The 18,526-nt window shown below is 42.8% G+C and overlaps 1 protein-coding gene across 7 annotated transcripts in view; it reads right to left on the bottom strand.

Moving 5' to 3' along the window:
* The window catches only part of ALDH1L1 (aldehyde dehydrogenase 1 family member L1), an 84,844-nt gene extending 71,350 nt beyond the window's left edge, over nucleotides 1-13,494 (bottom strand). For 2 of the 7 annotated variants that reach the window (XM_058437384.1, XM_058437385.1), the window contains exon 1: nucleotides 11,641-11,721. Coding sequence is in view for 1 of the 7 variants with exons in the window: in XM_058437387.1 (XP_058293370.1) it covers nucleotides 13,216-13,222 (7 nt within the window). In the remaining 6 variants the exon portion in view is untranslated. The other 5 variants (XM_058437387.1, XM_032149922.2, XM_032149920.2 and 2 more) reach the window with 5 other exon arrangements.
* Between the last annotated feature and the right edge of the window lie 5,032 nt (nucleotides 13,495-18,526).

The following is an 18,526-nucleotide window of genomic DNA, read 5'->3' as shown; positions in this document are numbered from 1 at the left end:
AACATATTTAACAGTCTTCCCCAAATCAAACTTTACTCTCGAGGTTGTCTTTCCTAACCCCTGGCTTTTCAGTGCTGCACAAAACCCCTAAACCATCCAAAAAGAGGTAAACAGAATTATTTAGCAACATAAAATTTCCAAAATATTGTCTAATAGGTTATATTCTAAGGAATAATATTAACATATGTTCTAAAACTATATGGGATGTCTAAGGTTCTTATGTCTAAATATGTGCTATTAATCGCAATTAAAGTTGTTATGTTGGGTTATTGTAAACCACAAAAATAACCAAATTTCTTTGTCAATTGTGTTTCTAACTGTATCCAAACTAGACATTTTTTTACAGACAATTTTTATTTTGTTTTAATTATCTTCAAAACATGGTTTATATTCAAGCTGTGAAACTTTAACAGGTGGTCTCAAAGGCAGGTTTCTCACAACAGCAACAACAGCAAAACATACAGAACTCATAAAAAGCTACAATGTTTATAAATATCAAGCAAAACAAAAATTAATAAAATGCACTAAACTAATAAAAAACAAAAACAAGTTTTTATCTTTTCCTTAGAATGTTGCTAATCTTTACCTTATTTTTCAGAGTCAAGAAAACTTGTCTTAAGCTAGCTACAGCCTTTAACAACTAAGTAAAGTATACTCCTGTAAATAGAATTTAAAGCGTGTTTTTTTCTCTTTGCCTGGTTCCTCTAGAATTTAAAAACTAGTTATAAGTGTTCTTAAAGGACAACACTATAGTTGTTTGCATCAGTGCAATAGAATCTATTTTCTTTTGTAACAGAATACAACTGGAAAAACTGGTTATTTTCCCAAGGCTTTGACTGGAATGGTGTGCTCTCCTCTAAGGAATCAAACTTAAGAAGCCAATAGAAACCCTTGGAAAACTGGCCTCATATTTTGTGTCCACAGTCCCTGTACAGGGTTTCTGACTTGTGGTAAGTAAAGAATGTCACTTTCTAACAGGCCAGGAACCCCAAGTTATCTTAAAATCTCAAAAGAAAAGGAATTCACCCAACTCATAAATATTTAATGGTACAAATCCATGGCTGGGCTTGCCTTTAAACAAGTCTTATCTCAAATTCCTTCTATATAACAAAGTTCCATCAAAGCTGATTTAAAAGGCCTATGTAGCAAATAATTATTATTGCTGCACTGTATACAAACAATTAAGCCAAGTATAATAAAGCCAATCAGTCCTATCATAAATTGTCTTTTAATAAAAATAGGAAACTGAAAAGTAAAAATTATGTTTCAAAAACTATAGCACACCTGTTGTTAAATTCTAGTCTTGCCTAATGTTTTTCAATTTTTATTATCTTTCACAGTTTAAATTATATCCGTTACAGAAATCAACTCCTGGATACATCACATTCAAGTCAAAGCCTAAAGAGCTGAGAAAGCAACCCCTAACAGCCCAAAACCAGTCCTATTAATGTAAAAAAAAAAGTAAATAAGAAATCTTAAGCTAAAAATCATAAAAGTTAAGTAAGTAAAAATTGCTCATCTTAGTCTCAACCCTACCTTGCCAAATACTTTTTGTCATTTCTACCTCTCCTTTTAAGCCAACTATTAAAACCTTTTTTAATGAAAATTATTTACTATGACACCCTCTCAGGAATTGCTGTACTCACTCTACTATTTGCAGTAGGACTGTGAACCCTCAGAATGGAATATTGGACACAGAATCTCAATTACTGTAGCATTTTGCTTAATTATTATCCTCGTAGCAGGAATAACAATAACTAACAAAAAATAACACATGGGTCTTTCCAAACATGCACCTCTGCCTGTCATTAAAAAAAAAAAAAAAAGTTGCTTCTGTCTCAACCAGTCGGGCCTAATAAAAAACGCTGCTGAAAAGCCTAGGACTAATGTTTTTACTCTGCCTAGTTAACCTTTTTCAAAAATTTTTAACCGACAGAATCATGGCCATTTCGCAACTACCCAAAAACATCTACAAATGGTGTTGCTCCTACAGTCAATCCAAGACCAAAAAACTCTCCGCCCCCGCATCAGCAGGAAGTAGCTAGAAAGAACACGTCCCCTCTTGTCCTTTTATAACCATAGGGTCTGGAATGATAGAGCAGGAGCACTGTCATCTCAGACAAACACCGCCACTTTAAATTCCAGCTCCCTTTCTAGCCTCATGCATTTCAAGGAAATCACTTGTCTTCTAACTACAAGCAGCCAGAAAGAGCAGACAGTAAGACACGGATAAGGCAGCTGGGACACAAAGGGAGGTAGGGGCAAAGTATCTTGGATAATTGCCAAACTTCACCCTCATACAATGGGCCCCAGTAAAACAGTGGGCCTTAATAATAAGGAATAAGCACATTCCTTTTCCTTCACGGGCACTAAGATAGGAAAGCTAAAAGCAGACTCTTGGCTGGGCGCCGTGGCTCACGCCTGTAATCCCAGCACTTTGGGAGGCCGAGGCGGGTGGATCACGAGGTAAGGAGATCAGGACAATCCTGGCTAACACGGTGAAACCCCGTCTCTACTAAAACTACAAAAAATTAGCCAGTCGTGGTGGCGCATGCCTGTAGTCCCATCTACTCAGGGGGCTGAGGCAGGAGAATCGCTTGAACCTGGGAAGCGAAGGTTGCAGTGAGCCGAGATAAGCGCCAATGCACTCCAGCCTAGCGACAGAGCGAGACTCTGTCTCAATAAATAAATAAATAAATAAATAAATAAATAAATAAATAAGTAAGTAAATAAAAGCAGACTCGGGGACTATACCTGCAGCTGCAGGAAAAATGTATGAAAACGGGCACACAACTCTCTCTCCCAGATAAGCACAACAAAGAGACACAGAAGCAGTCCAAGCCTCTGATAAACTCTCCCATCCTGAATCCTTAAAATCTTAGTCTGTAAGAGAGGTGCCTCTGATCTAACTCGGCCAGAAGGCTCCTTTCAGGTTGATTTTCTCTAAAATAAATGTCTGAACTGGCAAGCCAGCTTTTGTATTTCTTTCTTCTTTTTTAATTCTTACAGTTCTCACAGTAAGGATTGGAGAAAAATCCCCTTCTGTTTTTGGCAGGAGGCAAGGAAAGCAGTCATTTTTTTTTCTCAACAAATCTACCCTCATAGAAACTATTATACCAGAGCCTAAGTGAATGGACATCCAGGGCCTAACTAACCTAAGTGATGAGGAAAAACCCAAATCCAGCCCCTCTAGCCTTTCTCATCACCTAAAAGGGGTAGGACTGAGAAACACTTGCGAAGGTCACAGTCCAGGGGTGCAGGCTCACTGAAACACTAAGACCTAATTGTAGGACTGTAAAACACTTCCCCCCCACCAAAACACCTTACCACTACATCCACAGGGCTCCAGTGTAGTAACAAGGGGATTACGGATAAGAGAACTGCAAGCCAGAGCCTATTTAAGGAGTTTCTAGGAAAACCCAAAGACAACAGGGTAGACAAAAACAAGAAGATGAAGAGAGAAAATTATATCCTCTGACACCCACAGCTATAGCAAATAGTAGAACATTCTAACTCCTAGACAGTTAAATATCAAACCTCACACTAAAAGCCTATCTACCTCAGTACCTTTTACCCAATGGATTATATCTGATTTTTCCACAAAACAATTGCAAGATATATAAAAGACAAAAACACAGTTTGCAAAGATGAAACAAACACTTAACCACAATCAGATATGGAAGCAATGTTGGAATTTTCATATGGAAAATTTAAAACAATGATAATTAAAATGCTAAGAGTTCTAATGGAAAAATGTGGAGAACATATAAGAAGAAATTAGTCATGTAAGCAGAGAGATGGAAATTAAGAAAAAAATAAAAAAAAGTCTAGAAATAAAAACCCTGTGATAAATGCAAAGAATGTCTTTAATAGGTTTATCAATAGACTGGATACAATTGAGGAAATAATCAATGAGATGGATGAAATATCAACAGAAACTTCCAAAACTGAAATGCAAAGGGAAAAATAGAATAAAAAAGACAAAACAGAATATCCAAGAATGGTGGGACAATTGCAATAGGTGTAAATCCTTGTAACAGGGATATCAGATGGAATAAAAAGAAAGAGAGAAAGGAATAGTAAAAATATTTGAAGTGATAATGACTGAGAATTTTCCAAAATTAAAGACAGATACCAAACCAAGATCCAGGCAGCTCAGAGGAAACCAAATAGGATAAAGATCACCCCCCACCCCCAAAAAAGTCTATGCTTAGGAATATCATATTCAAACTGCAAAAAATAAAAGACAGAGAGAAAATCTTCAGTGAAGTCAGGGAGCGGCAGAGCAGGACACTTTACCTACAGAGGGAGAGAGATGAGGATTACATCATACTTCTCTTCATAAACCATGCAATCAGGAATAGAATAGAAAGAAATATTTAAGGAATTGAAAACATTCCATCAACTTAGAACTAACTAGATTCCATCTGTATGCAGTGAAATTGTCCTTCAAAAGTGGAGGAGAAAGACTTCTCAAACAAAAATTGAAGGAATTTGTCACCAGTAAACTGCCTTACAAGATATGTTAGAAGAAGTTATTCAGAAAAAAAGGAAAATTAAACAACTCAGAAACACAAATCACCATACAAAAGAGTATTAGAAATAAAGGTGAAATAAATTTTTTTCTTAATCTGAGAGATATCAATTTGTTTGAAATAATAATTGCAACGATGTATTCAGTGATTGTAGCTTATGGATAAGTGAAATGAACGATAGCAGTAATAATAAGACATGGGAGGGATGAATCAGGAATACTCCGCAATAAGGCCCTTACACTACCCATAAAGTGGTATAGTGTTATTCAAAAGCAGACTTAAATTAGATTTAAGTGTATATTGCAAACTGTACGTCAACCACTAAAAAAGCAACAACAAAAAAGTAAAATTGATATGCTGAGAGAGAAAAGAAAATGGAATCATATAAAATGCTCAGTTAAGATCAGAAAAGGCAGAAAAAAGTGTGGAAGAAAAAAGAAACAAAGGGCAAATAGAAAACAGTAATAAATATGGTAGATATTAATCTAACTATATCAAAAATCACTTTAAATATCAATGGTCTAAATACACCAATTAAAACATGTGACTATCTAGAGTGAATAAAGATTCATGACCTAACTATATATTGTCTACAACAAGCCCATTTCAACACAAAAACCAGATAGATTAAAAATAAAGGGATGGAGAAAGATATACCCTGCTACCACTAATCAAAAGAAATATGGAGTAGTTCTATTAACTTCAGATAAAGCAGACTTCAGAGAAAGGAAAATTATTAGGAATAAAGAGGAGCACTACATAATGGTAAACGAGTGAATTATCCCAGCAGACATAATACTCCTTAATGTGCATGTGCCTAACAACAGTGCTAAAATGTGTAAAGCAAAAACTGATAGAATTTCAAGGAGAAATAGATGAATCCACTATTATTACAGTTGGAGACATCAACACTTCTCTGTCAGTCCCCACTAACTTTTTTTTGGAGGGGGGGAGTTTCACTCTTGTTGCCTAGGCTGGAGTGCAGTGGCACGATCTCGGCTGACCGCAACCTCCGCCTCCCGAGTTCAAGCAATTCCCCTGCCTCAGCCGCCTGAGTAGCTAGGATTACAGGCATGCACCACCATGCCCGGCTAATTTTGTATTTTTAGTAGAGATGAGGTTTCTCCATGTTGGTCAGGCTGGTCTCAAACTCCCGACCTCAGGTGATCTGCCCATCTCAGCCTCCCAAAGTGCTGGGATTACAGACGTGAGCCACCGTGCCTGGCCAGTCCCCACTAACTCAGCAGGCTGGAAATCAGTAAGGACATAGTTGAATTGAACAGCACCATCAATTAAGTGTGTCTAATTGGCATTTATAGAATACTTCATCCAACAACAGCAGAATACACATTCTTCTCAAGCTCACATAGAATATTCATCAAGACAGACCACATTCTGTGCCATAAAACACACAACAACAAATATCAATGACTTCTATGATGGAGATTACTTAGATCACAACAGAATCACTAGAAATCAATAACAGAAAGATATCTGAAAAACATTAAAAAAATGGAAACTAAATGACACACTTCTAAACAACATGTAAGCCAATCAAAAAATAACTCTCAAGAAAAAAATTACAATATTTCAAACTAAATTAAAATGAAAATATAACATCAAAATTTATGGTATGCTGCTAAAGTAGTGTTTAGAGGGAAATTTAGAGCACTGAATGCATATATTATTAAAGAAGAAAGAGCTAAAAGCAAGTTTCCAAATTAGGAAACTAGAAAAAGAAGAGCAAATTAAATCCAACATAAACAGAAGAAAGGAAATAATAAAAATTACAGCAGGACTTGTGAAATTGAAAACACGTTGTCAACAGAGAAAATCAACAAAACCTAAAGCTGGTTCCTTGAAAAGATGAATAAAACTGATACACCTCTAGCCAGGTTAACTAAGAAGAAAAAGAGAGAAGACTCAAATTACTAATATCAAAAATGAAAGAAGGGCCATCAATACTGATCCTGTGGTCATTAAAAGGATAATAAAGTATTAGTATGAACAACTCTATATCAACAAATTTGGTAAGTTAAATGAAATGAAACAATCCCTTGAAAGCACAATGTTCCAAAACTCACACAAAGAGAAATAGATAATCTGAATAGGTCTATATTGATTAAAGAACTGGAGCCAGTAGCCTTCCAAAATAGAAAGCACTAGGGTTAATGAATATGACCAAACATTTAAGAAAGAAATTATGCCAATTCTCTATGATCTCTTTCAAAAAATAGAAGTAGAGGAAATTCTCTAATTTTCTTGGGTCAGAATTAGCTTAGTACCAAAACCAGAAACATTACAAGAAAGGAAACTAACAGACCAATATTTCTCATAAACATACATGTTAAAATCCTCAAAAAAATCAGCAATTGAATCCAACAATGTTTAAAAAGAATTATACATAACCACCACATGGGATTTATTCTAGGTTAAACATTTGAAAATCAATTAATGTAATCCATCACATGAATAGGCTAAGGAAGAATTATATGATCACATCAATAGATCCAGAAAATGCATTTGACAAGAATCTAACATTCATTTATGATAAGAGCTTTCAGCAAACTAGTAATAAATGGGAACTTAACTTGATAAAGAAGATCTATGAAAAACCTACAGCTAACATCATACTTAATGAGAGAAACTAGAAGCTTTTCCTCTAAGACCAGAAATAAGGCAAGGATGTTCCCTTTCACCCTTCCTATTCAACATTATACTGGAAGTGCTGGCTAATGTAATTAGAAAAGAAAAGAAAATGAAAAGTCTGTAGATTGGGAAGGAAGAAATAAACTGTCTTTGTTCTCAAAAAACATAATTGGCTATGCAGAAAATGCCAACAAAGCAACAGAAAACTGGAAATAATAAGTTATTCTACCAAAGTTGCTGGATGTAAAGTCATGGTTAATATACAAAAATTGATTGCTTTCTTATATACTAGCAATAAACAATTGGAATTTGAGATTAAAAACACAAAACCATTTACATTAGCACCAAAAAGTGAATTACTTCTACATAAATCTAAAATATGTCAAGATCTATGTGAGAATAACCATAACTGATGAAAACACAAAAATATGTATAAATAAATGAAGAGATAGTACATGTTCATGGATAGGGAAACTCTATACTGTCCAGATGTCAGTTCTTTCCAACTTTATCTATAGATTCAATGCAATACCAATCAAAACCCCAGCAGTTATTTGTGGATATCAACAAACTGATTCTCAAGTTTGTTTGGAGAGACAAAAGACCTGGGATAGTCAACACGATATTGAAGGAGAACAAAGTCAGAGGACCAATACTGCCTGTCCCCAAGACTTTACTATAAAGCTACAGTAATCAAGACAGTACGGTATTGGCAAAAGAATAGCCAAATAGATCAATTGAACAGAATACAGAGCCCAGAAGTAAACTCACATCTATACAGTCAACTGAACTTTGACAAAGAGACAAAGGCAAGACAATGGAGAAAATCTGCATTGCACAAAAATCACACAAATATCTGTACACTGATGTTTACAGCATCTTTATTTGTAACTGCCAAAACTTGGATTTGACTTTTTAGATACAACAACAACAGCACAATTCATGGAGGAAAAAAAATGGTACATTAGACCTTATTAAAATTTTTTTTTTTTTTGAGATGGAGTCTCGCTCTGTCGCCCAGGCTGGAGTGCACTGGCACAATCTTGGCTCACTGCAAGCTCCACCTCCCAGGTTCACGCCATTCTCCTGCCTCAGCCTCTCCGAGTAGCTGGGACTACAGGCGCCCGCCACTATGCCTGGCTAATTTTTTGTATTTTTAGTACAGACGGGGTTTCACCGTGGTCTCGATCTCCTGACCTCGTGATCCGCCCGCCTCGGCCTCCCAAAGTGCTGGGATTACAAGCGTGAGCCACCACGCCCGGCGACCTTATTAAAATTTAAAATTTCTGCTCTGCAAAAGACACTGTTAAGAGAATGAAAAGACAAGCCATGGTTGGGGAGAGAAGACATATCTGGTAAAGCACTGTTATCCAAAATATACAAAGAACTATTAAAACTCAACAGTAAAACAAACAACCCAATTTTAAAATGGGCCAAGTAAATTAACCGACACTTCACAAAAGAAGATATACAGATGGCAGATAAGCATTTAAAAAGATGCTCATCACTGTAAGTCATTACAGATTGCAAATTAAAATATAACAATGAGATACTACTATACGCATATTAGAAGAGTTAAATTCAACTGGCCAATTTTGTTATACTGACAACAAATGCTGACGAGGCTGTGGAGCAACAGGAACTCTCATTTATTACTGGTAGAAATGAAAAATGATGCCACCACTATGGAAAAAGACGTGGTAGTTTCTTATAACACGAAACACACTTTTACCATGTGATCCATCAATCGCTCTTGAATATTTACTCAAATGAGAAGAAAACTAATGTCCACACAAAAACCTGCACACAAATGTTGATAGCAGCTTTATTCACTGCTAAAACTTGGAAGCAACCAAGATATCCTTTAGTATGTGAATGGAGAAATAAACTGTGGTACATCCACATCCATACAACAGAGTATTAGACAGTGATAAAAAGAAACAGGTTACCAAGTCACAGAAAGACATGGAGGATGCTTAAATGCATTTTGCTAAGTGAAAGAAGCCAGTCTGGAAAGGCTACATACCATATGATTCATACATACTGTATGACATTCTGGAAAAGGCAAAACTACAAAGGCAGTAACCAGTGGTTGCCAGGGATAGGTAGGGGGGTTGAGGGGTGGATGGGTAGAGCACAGGAGAGTTTTAGGGCAGTGAAACTATTCTCTATGATACTGTAACACTGGACACATATCATTACATGTTTGTCCAAAACCATAGAAGGTACAACACCAAGAGGGAATTCTAATGGAAATTACGGACTTTTCATTAATAACATTGTATCAGTGTTGGCTCACCAAGTATAACAAAATTGGCCAGGCCTGGTGGCTCACACCTGTAATCCCAGCACTTTGGGAGGCCAAGGCAGGCTGATCACTTGAGGCCAGGAGTTCAAAAGCTGCCGGCTACCATGGTAAAACCCTGTCTCTACCATTATAAAAATACAATAATTAGCTGGGCATGGAGGTGCACCTGTAATCCCAGCTACTCGAGAGGCTGAGGCCCAAGAATTGCTTGAACCTGGGAGGCAGAAACTGTAGTGAGCTGAGATTGTGCCACTGCACTCCAGCCCAGGCAAAAGAGCAAGACTGTTTCAAAAAGAAAAAAAAGGTATAACAAAAATATCCTATCAATGCATGATGTTAAAAATAGGGGAGGCCAGGCCTAGTGGTTCATGCCTGTAATCCCAGCACTTTGGGAGGCCAAGGCAGAGGATCACTTGAGCCCTTGAATTCAAGGCCAGCTTGGGCAACAAAGTGAGACCCATCTCTACAAAAAAATTGTTAAATTAGCCAGGCGTGGTTGTGCATGCCTGTAGTCCCAGTTACTTGGGAGGCTGAGGCATGAGAATCACTTGAGCCCAGGAGTTCAAAGCTGCAGTAAGCTGTGTTTGTGCCACTGCACTCTGCACTCCAGCCTGGGCGACAAAGTGAGAACTTGTCTCAAAAAAAAAAAAAAAAAAAAAGAAAGGAAAAGAATAGAAAGAAAAATAGGAGAAAGTGCGCAGGAAGGGACAGACTGAGAATATGGGAACTCTGCACTCCGTCCTCAATTCTTCTGTAAACCTAAAACTGCTCTAAAAATGTCTACTAATTGAAATAAATAAATGAATCTAGCTCTATAGTTCACATCTTACTCTAAAATACAATCCGACTGGGTTAAAAACAAATACTTGAAAATCAAATATAAGAAGAAAACACTAAATTATTAGAAATAATTGGTAAATATTGAGTTATATAAACCTGACACTGTCAAAACACCCAACAAGTAACAAACCACAATAATTTTGTAAGGCTTAAGTTCGTGTGTATGTGTGTGTATGTATGTGTCTGTGTGTGCATGTGTGTGTTTATCTGCAGAGTAAAAGCCTAGAAGAATTTACACTGAAATGTTGAAAGTTACTGGGTAAAGGGTTTTGGGTTTCAGAGGTTTTTGACAACTGTAATTATTTTGTTTTCTTAACAGAATGTTGTTTTTTATATTGTACATGATTGCTTCTGAAAAAAAAAAATAAATAAAAGAGTACGTCATTCCCCCCCTGCAGGGAGGCAGAGTCCAGGTGGCCACCAAGGGGCTGTTGTCACAGTCCAGGGAAAGCCAGCATGGCAGGCACGGGAGCCTTGGGAGGGGCCTCAGTCAGGCTTGCCCTTTGGCCCCAGAAAGAGCAGGGGCCTCCAGTGAAGCCCATAGAGCCCCTTGTGGGCCCCATGGGTGGCCTCCAGGCCTCCGCCTCCTCTCGCAGTCATTGCTGCTCAGTGTCCTTTCACTTAGTGGTGTGGGGACATTGGGAGGCTTCCTGGGCCTCCCAACCCTCCTACCCAATTCCCAGCCCAGGCCTGGCTCTCCAGGACCCAGCTTCCAATCCCTGTGAGGCTGGGCCACCCTGCAGGACTGCAGCTCTGGGCCCTCTGTTCTGGTGCTAGGGCCCTGGGGCCCATGAATGCAGTTCTAGCACTGAGCAGAGGCTCAGCCCAGAGGCCAGCAGTCCGCTGCAAGGTGTCTCATTTCCCAGGTGCCCTTTAGAGGGTCCAAGGCCGACCCCTCTCCTGCACTCAGCCTTTTTGGTCTGGCACTTGGCAGGGAGGCCACTTTGTCCCTTGGGGGTCATGCTCTACCTGCTTTGTCTCCCACAGCCCTCAGAACAGGCAACAGGACGCATCCAGAGACCTGGCCCTCTGGACCTTAGGCCTCAGGCCAACCCTGAGTAAATCCATCTCTGAGCCTCAGTCTCCTTTTCTCTATAAGGGACGCCACACCATTGTCTCCCTCCATGGCCATGAGAGTTAACGCTAACAAGAACACAGCAGCCAGCAGGGCGTGACAGCTCACGCCTGTAACCTCAGCACTTTGGGAGGACGATCACGAGGTCAAGCGATCAAGACCATCCTGGCCAACATGGTGAAACCCCGTCTCTACCAAAAATACAAAAATTAGCTGGGTGTGGTAGCACGCACCTGTAGTCCCAGCTACTCGGCAGGCTGAGGCGGGAGAATCACTTGAACCCGGGAGGCGGAGGTTGCAGTGAGCCGAGATCGTGCTGCTGCACTCCAGCCTGCGCGACAGAGCGAGACTCTGTCTCAAACAAACAAACAAACAAACAAAAACAAACAAACAAACAGCAGCCAACATTCTCCGAGGGTTTCCTAGGGCCAGGCTCGGGGCAGTCTCATGTAATTCTCAAGTAACCTTGGGAGGCAGGCACTACTGTTCATTGCCCCTCCCGATTTTAGAGACAAGAAACTAAGATTCAGAACACAAGAAACTTGCCCAAGGTCAAGGAGAAGTGGAGGCGTGGGGAGGAAACAAAGTCACCTGACACCAGAACCCATGCCTCCAAACTCCAAGTCTGGGACTCCTGATTAAATTCCGTCTCTGCCTGCACTTTGGGAACATTCTTTCCTCTCCTAGGCAAGTGCCAGCGGGGCCTGAGCTCTCGATAGCGGGGCCCCAGGAGCCACATTGTGGGGTCTGCTATCCGGCCTCCCTCTGCACGCGACCGCCCACTTGAGCGCAGTGGCTGGAGCTGGGACTCCAGCGCAGCCCCTGAGCGCTCACGTCGACCCCTCCAATCACAAGAGGCCCTCGTGCCAGGCCCCCAGATTTGGCCAATCAGGGAAGACCTTTCCCTGTCACAGAATGGGGTCGAGAGGCCCAGGAAACAGGTAGTCACAAATTATCGCATGCTTCGGCCGGTCCCTTTCTTATCGAGCCTCAGTTTTCTCTTCCATAAGCCGGGCCAGCAGTGCCCACCCCACAGGATGGCGCCGGCTCCGTAAGGGCCCTACCACCGCGGCCGGCCAGATCCTCGGCGGGCCAGTCCTGGCGCTGCTGTTCTTTAGCCTGATGACCCCTGGCCATGTTCAGGCTCAATTGCTCCAAAGAACTCCGGACCCGGACCCCGAGCCTGGCGTCCCAGCGGCGAAGTTCATGGGCCCCGCAGGAGCCCTTGCGGTGAGAACCGAGTCCTGGAGCCCCCGGAGCTGTAGCCGCGGCAGCCTCCCTTCCGCCGGGCTTCCGGCGCTCTAGAGAGCCCAGAAACTCACCGCGCGCAGGAGTTGGTGCGGGCGTCCCGGGTAGGCTAGACTTCTGTGAGCCGCAGCCCCGAAACTGAGGTTGGTGCAGACCCGTCCTGGGAGCCAGGAGGTGGGACCTGTCCCCGCCAGTCCGCGAGCTCTGGTTAAGGCCAGAGCCCGTGAGGGGAGGGGCGCGGGGCGGGCGGAGAGTCAGCCGAGTGGGGGCGGCGCTCACTGGTGGTGGGACTGTGGCTGGAGCGCCGCGCACCCTCTCCGGGCGGGTCTATAAATGCCATGTTAAAGCCTACCCCGCAGGGGCCTGCGCTCTGTCCCGCTTAGGTCAAGAAGACTTACTGTGGACCCTTGGAGAATTCCCAGGGCTTTGAAAAGGCCCAAGCACCCAGCAGGGCTGGCAGTTCTGAGCGCTGGCAAGGCTAAGTGGGTCAGAGGAGACCCTCGCCAAGCCGGTGACTCACTCACTCCCTCACCCTCACTCACTCTTGATGGGCCAAGTACCTGCCATGTGCTACGGACACAGTAGAGCCACAGGAGACGCTGCCCTCCGGGAATTTGCAGCCGCTTGCAGAGGCGGCCCCTTAGACAGCAGCTGCGCATCCAGGTGGATAGCGGCGCTTCTGCCCGCCCAGTGCCTACCCGCTTCTCCGAGAGAAAAACAGCCCCTGGTTTTCTCTCTGCAATTCCCCTTCTCCACACTCCCTTCCACTCAGTCCTGGTGCCGCAGACCCCTCCCCCTGGTTCTCAGGGATCCTGGCTAGCCCGGTCTCAGGCAAGGCCATGTATAATGCCGGGAGTGATAATTGCTTATTGTTTCTTGACTGCAAGACTGTGTCCAGGTAGCTCCTTCTGGAATGCCCTTCCCACCACACCTGCGGCCGCACTGCTCCGTGCCCTGCTAAGCCTCACTTCTTTTGAGGTGCCCCTCTCGCTGAGCCCCGACAACCTGGCCCTCTCTCTGCTCAGTGCCTGAACACATCAGGCTTGCTGCAGCCCCTGCCTTTACCTCTCTACTTGTAGTGTTCTTTCAGAGCCTGCTCCCATATTGTATCACATATCAGATATCTGATGCAGAGCCTTAGAGAGGCTGTTCCAGGTCACACAAACTAAGGAAGTCCCTCAGCCACTCCCTGCCACATCACCCTGTTCTATTTCCTTCACAGCACTTAATTGTATATCTGATATTTCCTTGTTTCTTTGTTTGTTCATTGTCTGTCTTTCCCACTAGACTGTAAGCTCTTTGAGGGCAGGAAATTTGTGACATGTATACACGGTTGTATCCCCAATACACAGTGATGGCTTGTAACAGTTGCTAAATAAATGTTTGTTGAATGGCTTAATGCATGTATTTTGCTCACATAATGGGCACCCAGGATTGAGGTGGCCTGTACCTGCCGATTCACTTAGCCTACTTTCAGGCACTGTCCCTTTGTTCTTTAGGCTCCAGTCTGCAGGTCTCCCTGCTGTCCCTCATATCTGTCGAACTTCTCGACTCATAAAGTTTCCATGTGCCGTTCGTCTTTGTCCAGAGAACCCCCCTCGTTCTTCAGGAAGTTCCTACTAAAATGCTACGACTTCAGGGAAGCTTTCCCTAGCCTCAGCCTTACCAGGACAGATTCCTCCATTATGTGATCACAGAAAGGCCTGTAATTTTTCTTCATGAACCTCTCTCAACTGTATTTTTTTTTTTTTTTTTTTGAGGTAGAGTCTCACTCTGTCGCCCAGGCTAGAGTCCAGTGGTGCAATCTCGGCTCACTGGACCCTCCACCTCCTAGGTTCAAGCAATTCTCCTGCCTTAGCCTCCTGAGTAGCAGGCATTACAGGCATGTGCCACCACACCCGGCTAATTTTTGTATTTTTAGTAGATGTTTCACCGGGTTTCACCATGTTGGCCAGGCTGGTCTCAAACTCCTGATGTCAGATGATCCACCTACCTCAGCCTCCCAAAGTGCTGAGATTACAGGCATGAGCCACTGCACCCAGCCTTCAACTGCAATTTTATCACTGCTTCTGGGATTGCTTGATTAACATGCCTCTGGACAGTGATGGCGAAGACTAGCTTATTCTCCTGGGAAGTCCCCAGGGCCGAATGCATGCCCTGTGTGTGGAAGGTGTGCCATACAATCTGTAGGGTTACTGGCTGAGTGTTAGGGGCCTGCAATGGGAAAGTGATGTGTTCTGAACTTGGGAGTTAAAATAGAGAAGGCAGATGGGTGACAGGAACCACTGAACAATGGCTTGGAGGTTAGACATCCCAAAAAGATGTATTAGGAAATCAGAGAGGAATCCATACTCTTAGAGGTATGGAGCAGGAGACGAGGGCATTTTAAGCAGAAAGTGTTCTGAAATCATGTGGAAAGTAGAAAATGTACCAGATGAACTGGGGGATCTCATTAAGAAGATTGTTGAAGGTGCCTCCTCCTGGCTTCTTGCTGCTTATACTAAAATGTGAGAGAAGGAACATAAATCAAAAGAAGGATTGTTAAATAAAAAGGAACCAGAACTTGGGTTGTGAAAATGTCCAGCTTCTTCAGATGTCATATGATGCTAAAACTAACAAATGGCTTCCAGGCAAAGAGCAAATGCAGCCCAGAGCAAGTAAGATGGCCTAAAGATATAGCCAAGAGTGTGGCCATGAGATCTTTTGTAAAATCTTCAAAGAGAACAAAGGGACACCTCAGAATATTTTGTTAAATAGTAGGATTTCTAAGAAGCTTACAGTTGTCCTTGACAGCAGTCTCAGCAGAAGCCCAAGAGAGAGATGGACTTTTCTCAAATAGATGTGTGGGTTTGACAGTTGTCTAAAGGCATGAACCTCAGTGAGATCTATAGGAGACATGCAACATTTTTAAAGGAATTATATTAGCAAAACAGTGTAGACTTGGACTGAAAAGGGTCAGAGACAATATAAAATGAAAAGAGACCCCTAGACTCCCCCAAATTCTGGGAGGAAGCAAGCTGAGAAACTATACAGATATGAACCTGGGCTGCATTTCATGGAAAAGAAGGGATGACTTGGGGAACAGAACGAAGAACCCAAAGGGTGGAGCCAAGAGCGTGGAGAATCACTTTGGGGCCAGAGTCAGACTGAGTCCTATTCAAGAAACTTTCAGGAAGAAACTGCCCAGGAAGATTTTAGAATTGCCGTGGACTAGTGACTCCTGCATGCCTCCCATCCTTGTTCCCTTTGGAGCAGGCATGTCTACAGTGGTTATCCAATGCCTGTCCCACCAGTTTATGTCAGGTGGGTGCAGGGGGGAGGCGCAGTTAATTTGTCTCTGGAATTCCTAAGTCTGTAGATTGAGAGCAATTCTACTCAAGAAGCTACACTTGAGGGAATAATACCCCAGGTGCTTCACCCACATCGAAGCCTGATTTAGATGCAGAGATTCTGGACATTGAGCTGATTCTACAGTGTGATGAGGCTTTGAGGGGATGTTTTGAGGGTGACTGTATTTTGCATGTGGATGGATGTAAGTAATTTGTGGTCAGTAGGTGGACTGTGGTCATTTTAAAACTCTCTGATGCTCTTCCATTCAAGGAGTGGCACTTAATTCCCCTGCCTTTGAATGTAGGCTGAATGTAGTGACTTCCTTTTAGCAAATGAAAGATGGTGGAAGTAACTGTGTGATTTCCGAATCCATCCTTTCATAGACCAGATAGAGAAGCTGAGGCTTGAGGTCAGACAGTGGCAGAAGCCAGCTTGTTCCTGTCCCAGGACTATATGATACTTTCTGAACAAGTCCCACTGAAACCCTCCTTTGCCAGTTCAGTTCACTGTGCCAGGAATGCCCTGCTTCTTGAAGCCACCAGCTGAGCCCTGCCTGTGCCCCAGGGATGGGCTTGTGCATCATCTCCTTTGGGAAGCCTGACCCCAGCCTTCTCCTTGGGAATTCCCTCACTCACGGCACAGACCACACTCTAATGCAACTATTTATATGGGTGTTTGTCTCTTTATCAACTGCAACACCTCTGAGGGCAGGGACAGGGCCTATTTCATCTGTGTATCCCACAGCCCTGCACAGGCCCTGATCTAGGAGAGGCACCTGCAGTGAGAGTGGCTGGATAAGCCCTGCAGAGAGAGCCTCTGCCCGGGCTTTCCACAGGGCCTGATGGCTAAGTCCTCCCAGGGAAAGCAGTGTGCACTTACACAGCCCAAGTCTGGGTAGAACAATGGGGGCTACTGCTCCAATCCAGAGGCAGGTTAGAAGGTGAGCCTGGCTCAGGGCTGTGTGAATGGGGGATGGGATAGACATGGGTTCTCTTTCTGTTGTATAATGATGATTCAGCTTGTTTTTGGGGAATCAGTAACTGGGACTGTGTGTACGCTGCAAAGGAAACATTAACTTGAAAGTCATAGCCTGTGGGAAATCAAAGAGGGGTTGGCCAAGTGACCTGGGCTTGTTTTTGTTTTTTGTTTTGTTTTAAATTTGGAGCCAGTGTTTCTCTTTATCTCCTAGGACGCCTCGTTCAGATGCTTCTACCCTGCCTTGTGAGTTACTCATGATGTCACCTGATCCCCACCCCTTAGAACCTCTCCCCAGTGGGAACCTAAAATTCAAAATGGTTTTCTCCATATTTCCCCTTTAAAGGGCCAGCATGCAATTTTTCATATAGAGGTGAAGGTAGGGATGAGCCTTAACACAGCTCTGTGCCACCCACCAGAGCCCACCTGAGGACCTGCAGACACAGATGGAATGCTTCTGGGCCACAGAGCTTAGAGCCCTGCTCCTGCCAGGTCCTCTCCAGCCCCATGCCAAATCTAACCTGAGGGTGTTGCGTGTTTGCACCCCCATGCCTGGACAGCACCTGGCTGGCACATGGCCCCCAGAAACTCACTGTAGAGGAATAAATGAGCAAAGAGGAGGCAGGGATGGTGTCTCTACTCCAGGTGCTAGCACCTCTATGGGGGAGATGAATGCACAGGAGGCAGATATCAAAGGTAGGAGGGGATGTGAACCATTACAGAGGGGAGACATGAAGAAAGGGGGTCTGGGTACTTCAGGCTCCACCTGGGAGATAAGGCCCAGTAAGACTGTGATGAATTTAACCAGCAAAAAATAAGAAACGTTCCAGTTGGAGAGAATATAAGAATGATGCATTGGTGCATGGAGGTGGGGACGTGGGTTGTTTTTGAGGAATCAGGAGAAAGCATTGCAGCTGCAGGAGAGAAGCTGGCAAAGTCAGGGGTCACGAGGCCACAACATGGGGTGCAGACTGTGGGTTTCACTCTGTTGTCCAGTGGTAACAAGCTGTTCTGATTTCATAGGCCAGGGCAATTTCAACAGCATTCCAGTAACTGACATTAGATTCTCATTTTCTTATTTTGCAAAGTAAAAACATCTTTAAAAAATCAATATCCTGGAATATTATTCAGCCTTAAAAAGGAAGAAAATTCTGACACACATTACAACATGGCAGAATCTTGAGTAGTTTTTTCTAGCTGAATTAACCCAGCCACAATAGGACAAATGGTTCTGTTTCTATGAGGTCCCTAAAGTAGTCATGTTCATAGAGACAGAAAGTGGAATGGGGGGTGCCAGGGGCTATGGGGAGGGGAGAATGGGGAGTTCATGTTTAATGGGGACAGAGTTTCACTTGAAAAAGTTCTGGAGTTGGATGGTGGTGACGGTTGCGCAACAGTGTGAATGCTCTTAAAAACATTGCACTGTGCACTGAAGAATAGTTAAAATGGTAAATTTTGGGTTATGTTTATTTTAACACAATTAAAAATAACTTAAAAAATCAGTTTCCATCAGCCATCACCATAATTGCATTGGAAAAGCTCATGTAGCATCAGAAAGCTGAAAGG

The sequence above is a fragment of the Hylobates moloch genome, unplaced genomic scaffold (assembly GCF_009828535.3).
Source record: "Hylobates moloch isolate HMO894 unplaced genomic scaffold, HMol_V3 SCAFFOLD_4, whole genome shotgun sequence".
Taxonomy (NCBI): Eukaryota; Metazoa; Chordata; class Mammalia; order Primates; family Hylobatidae; genus Hylobates; species Hylobates moloch.
This window is presented reverse-complemented; position numbering and strand designations above follow the sequence as displayed.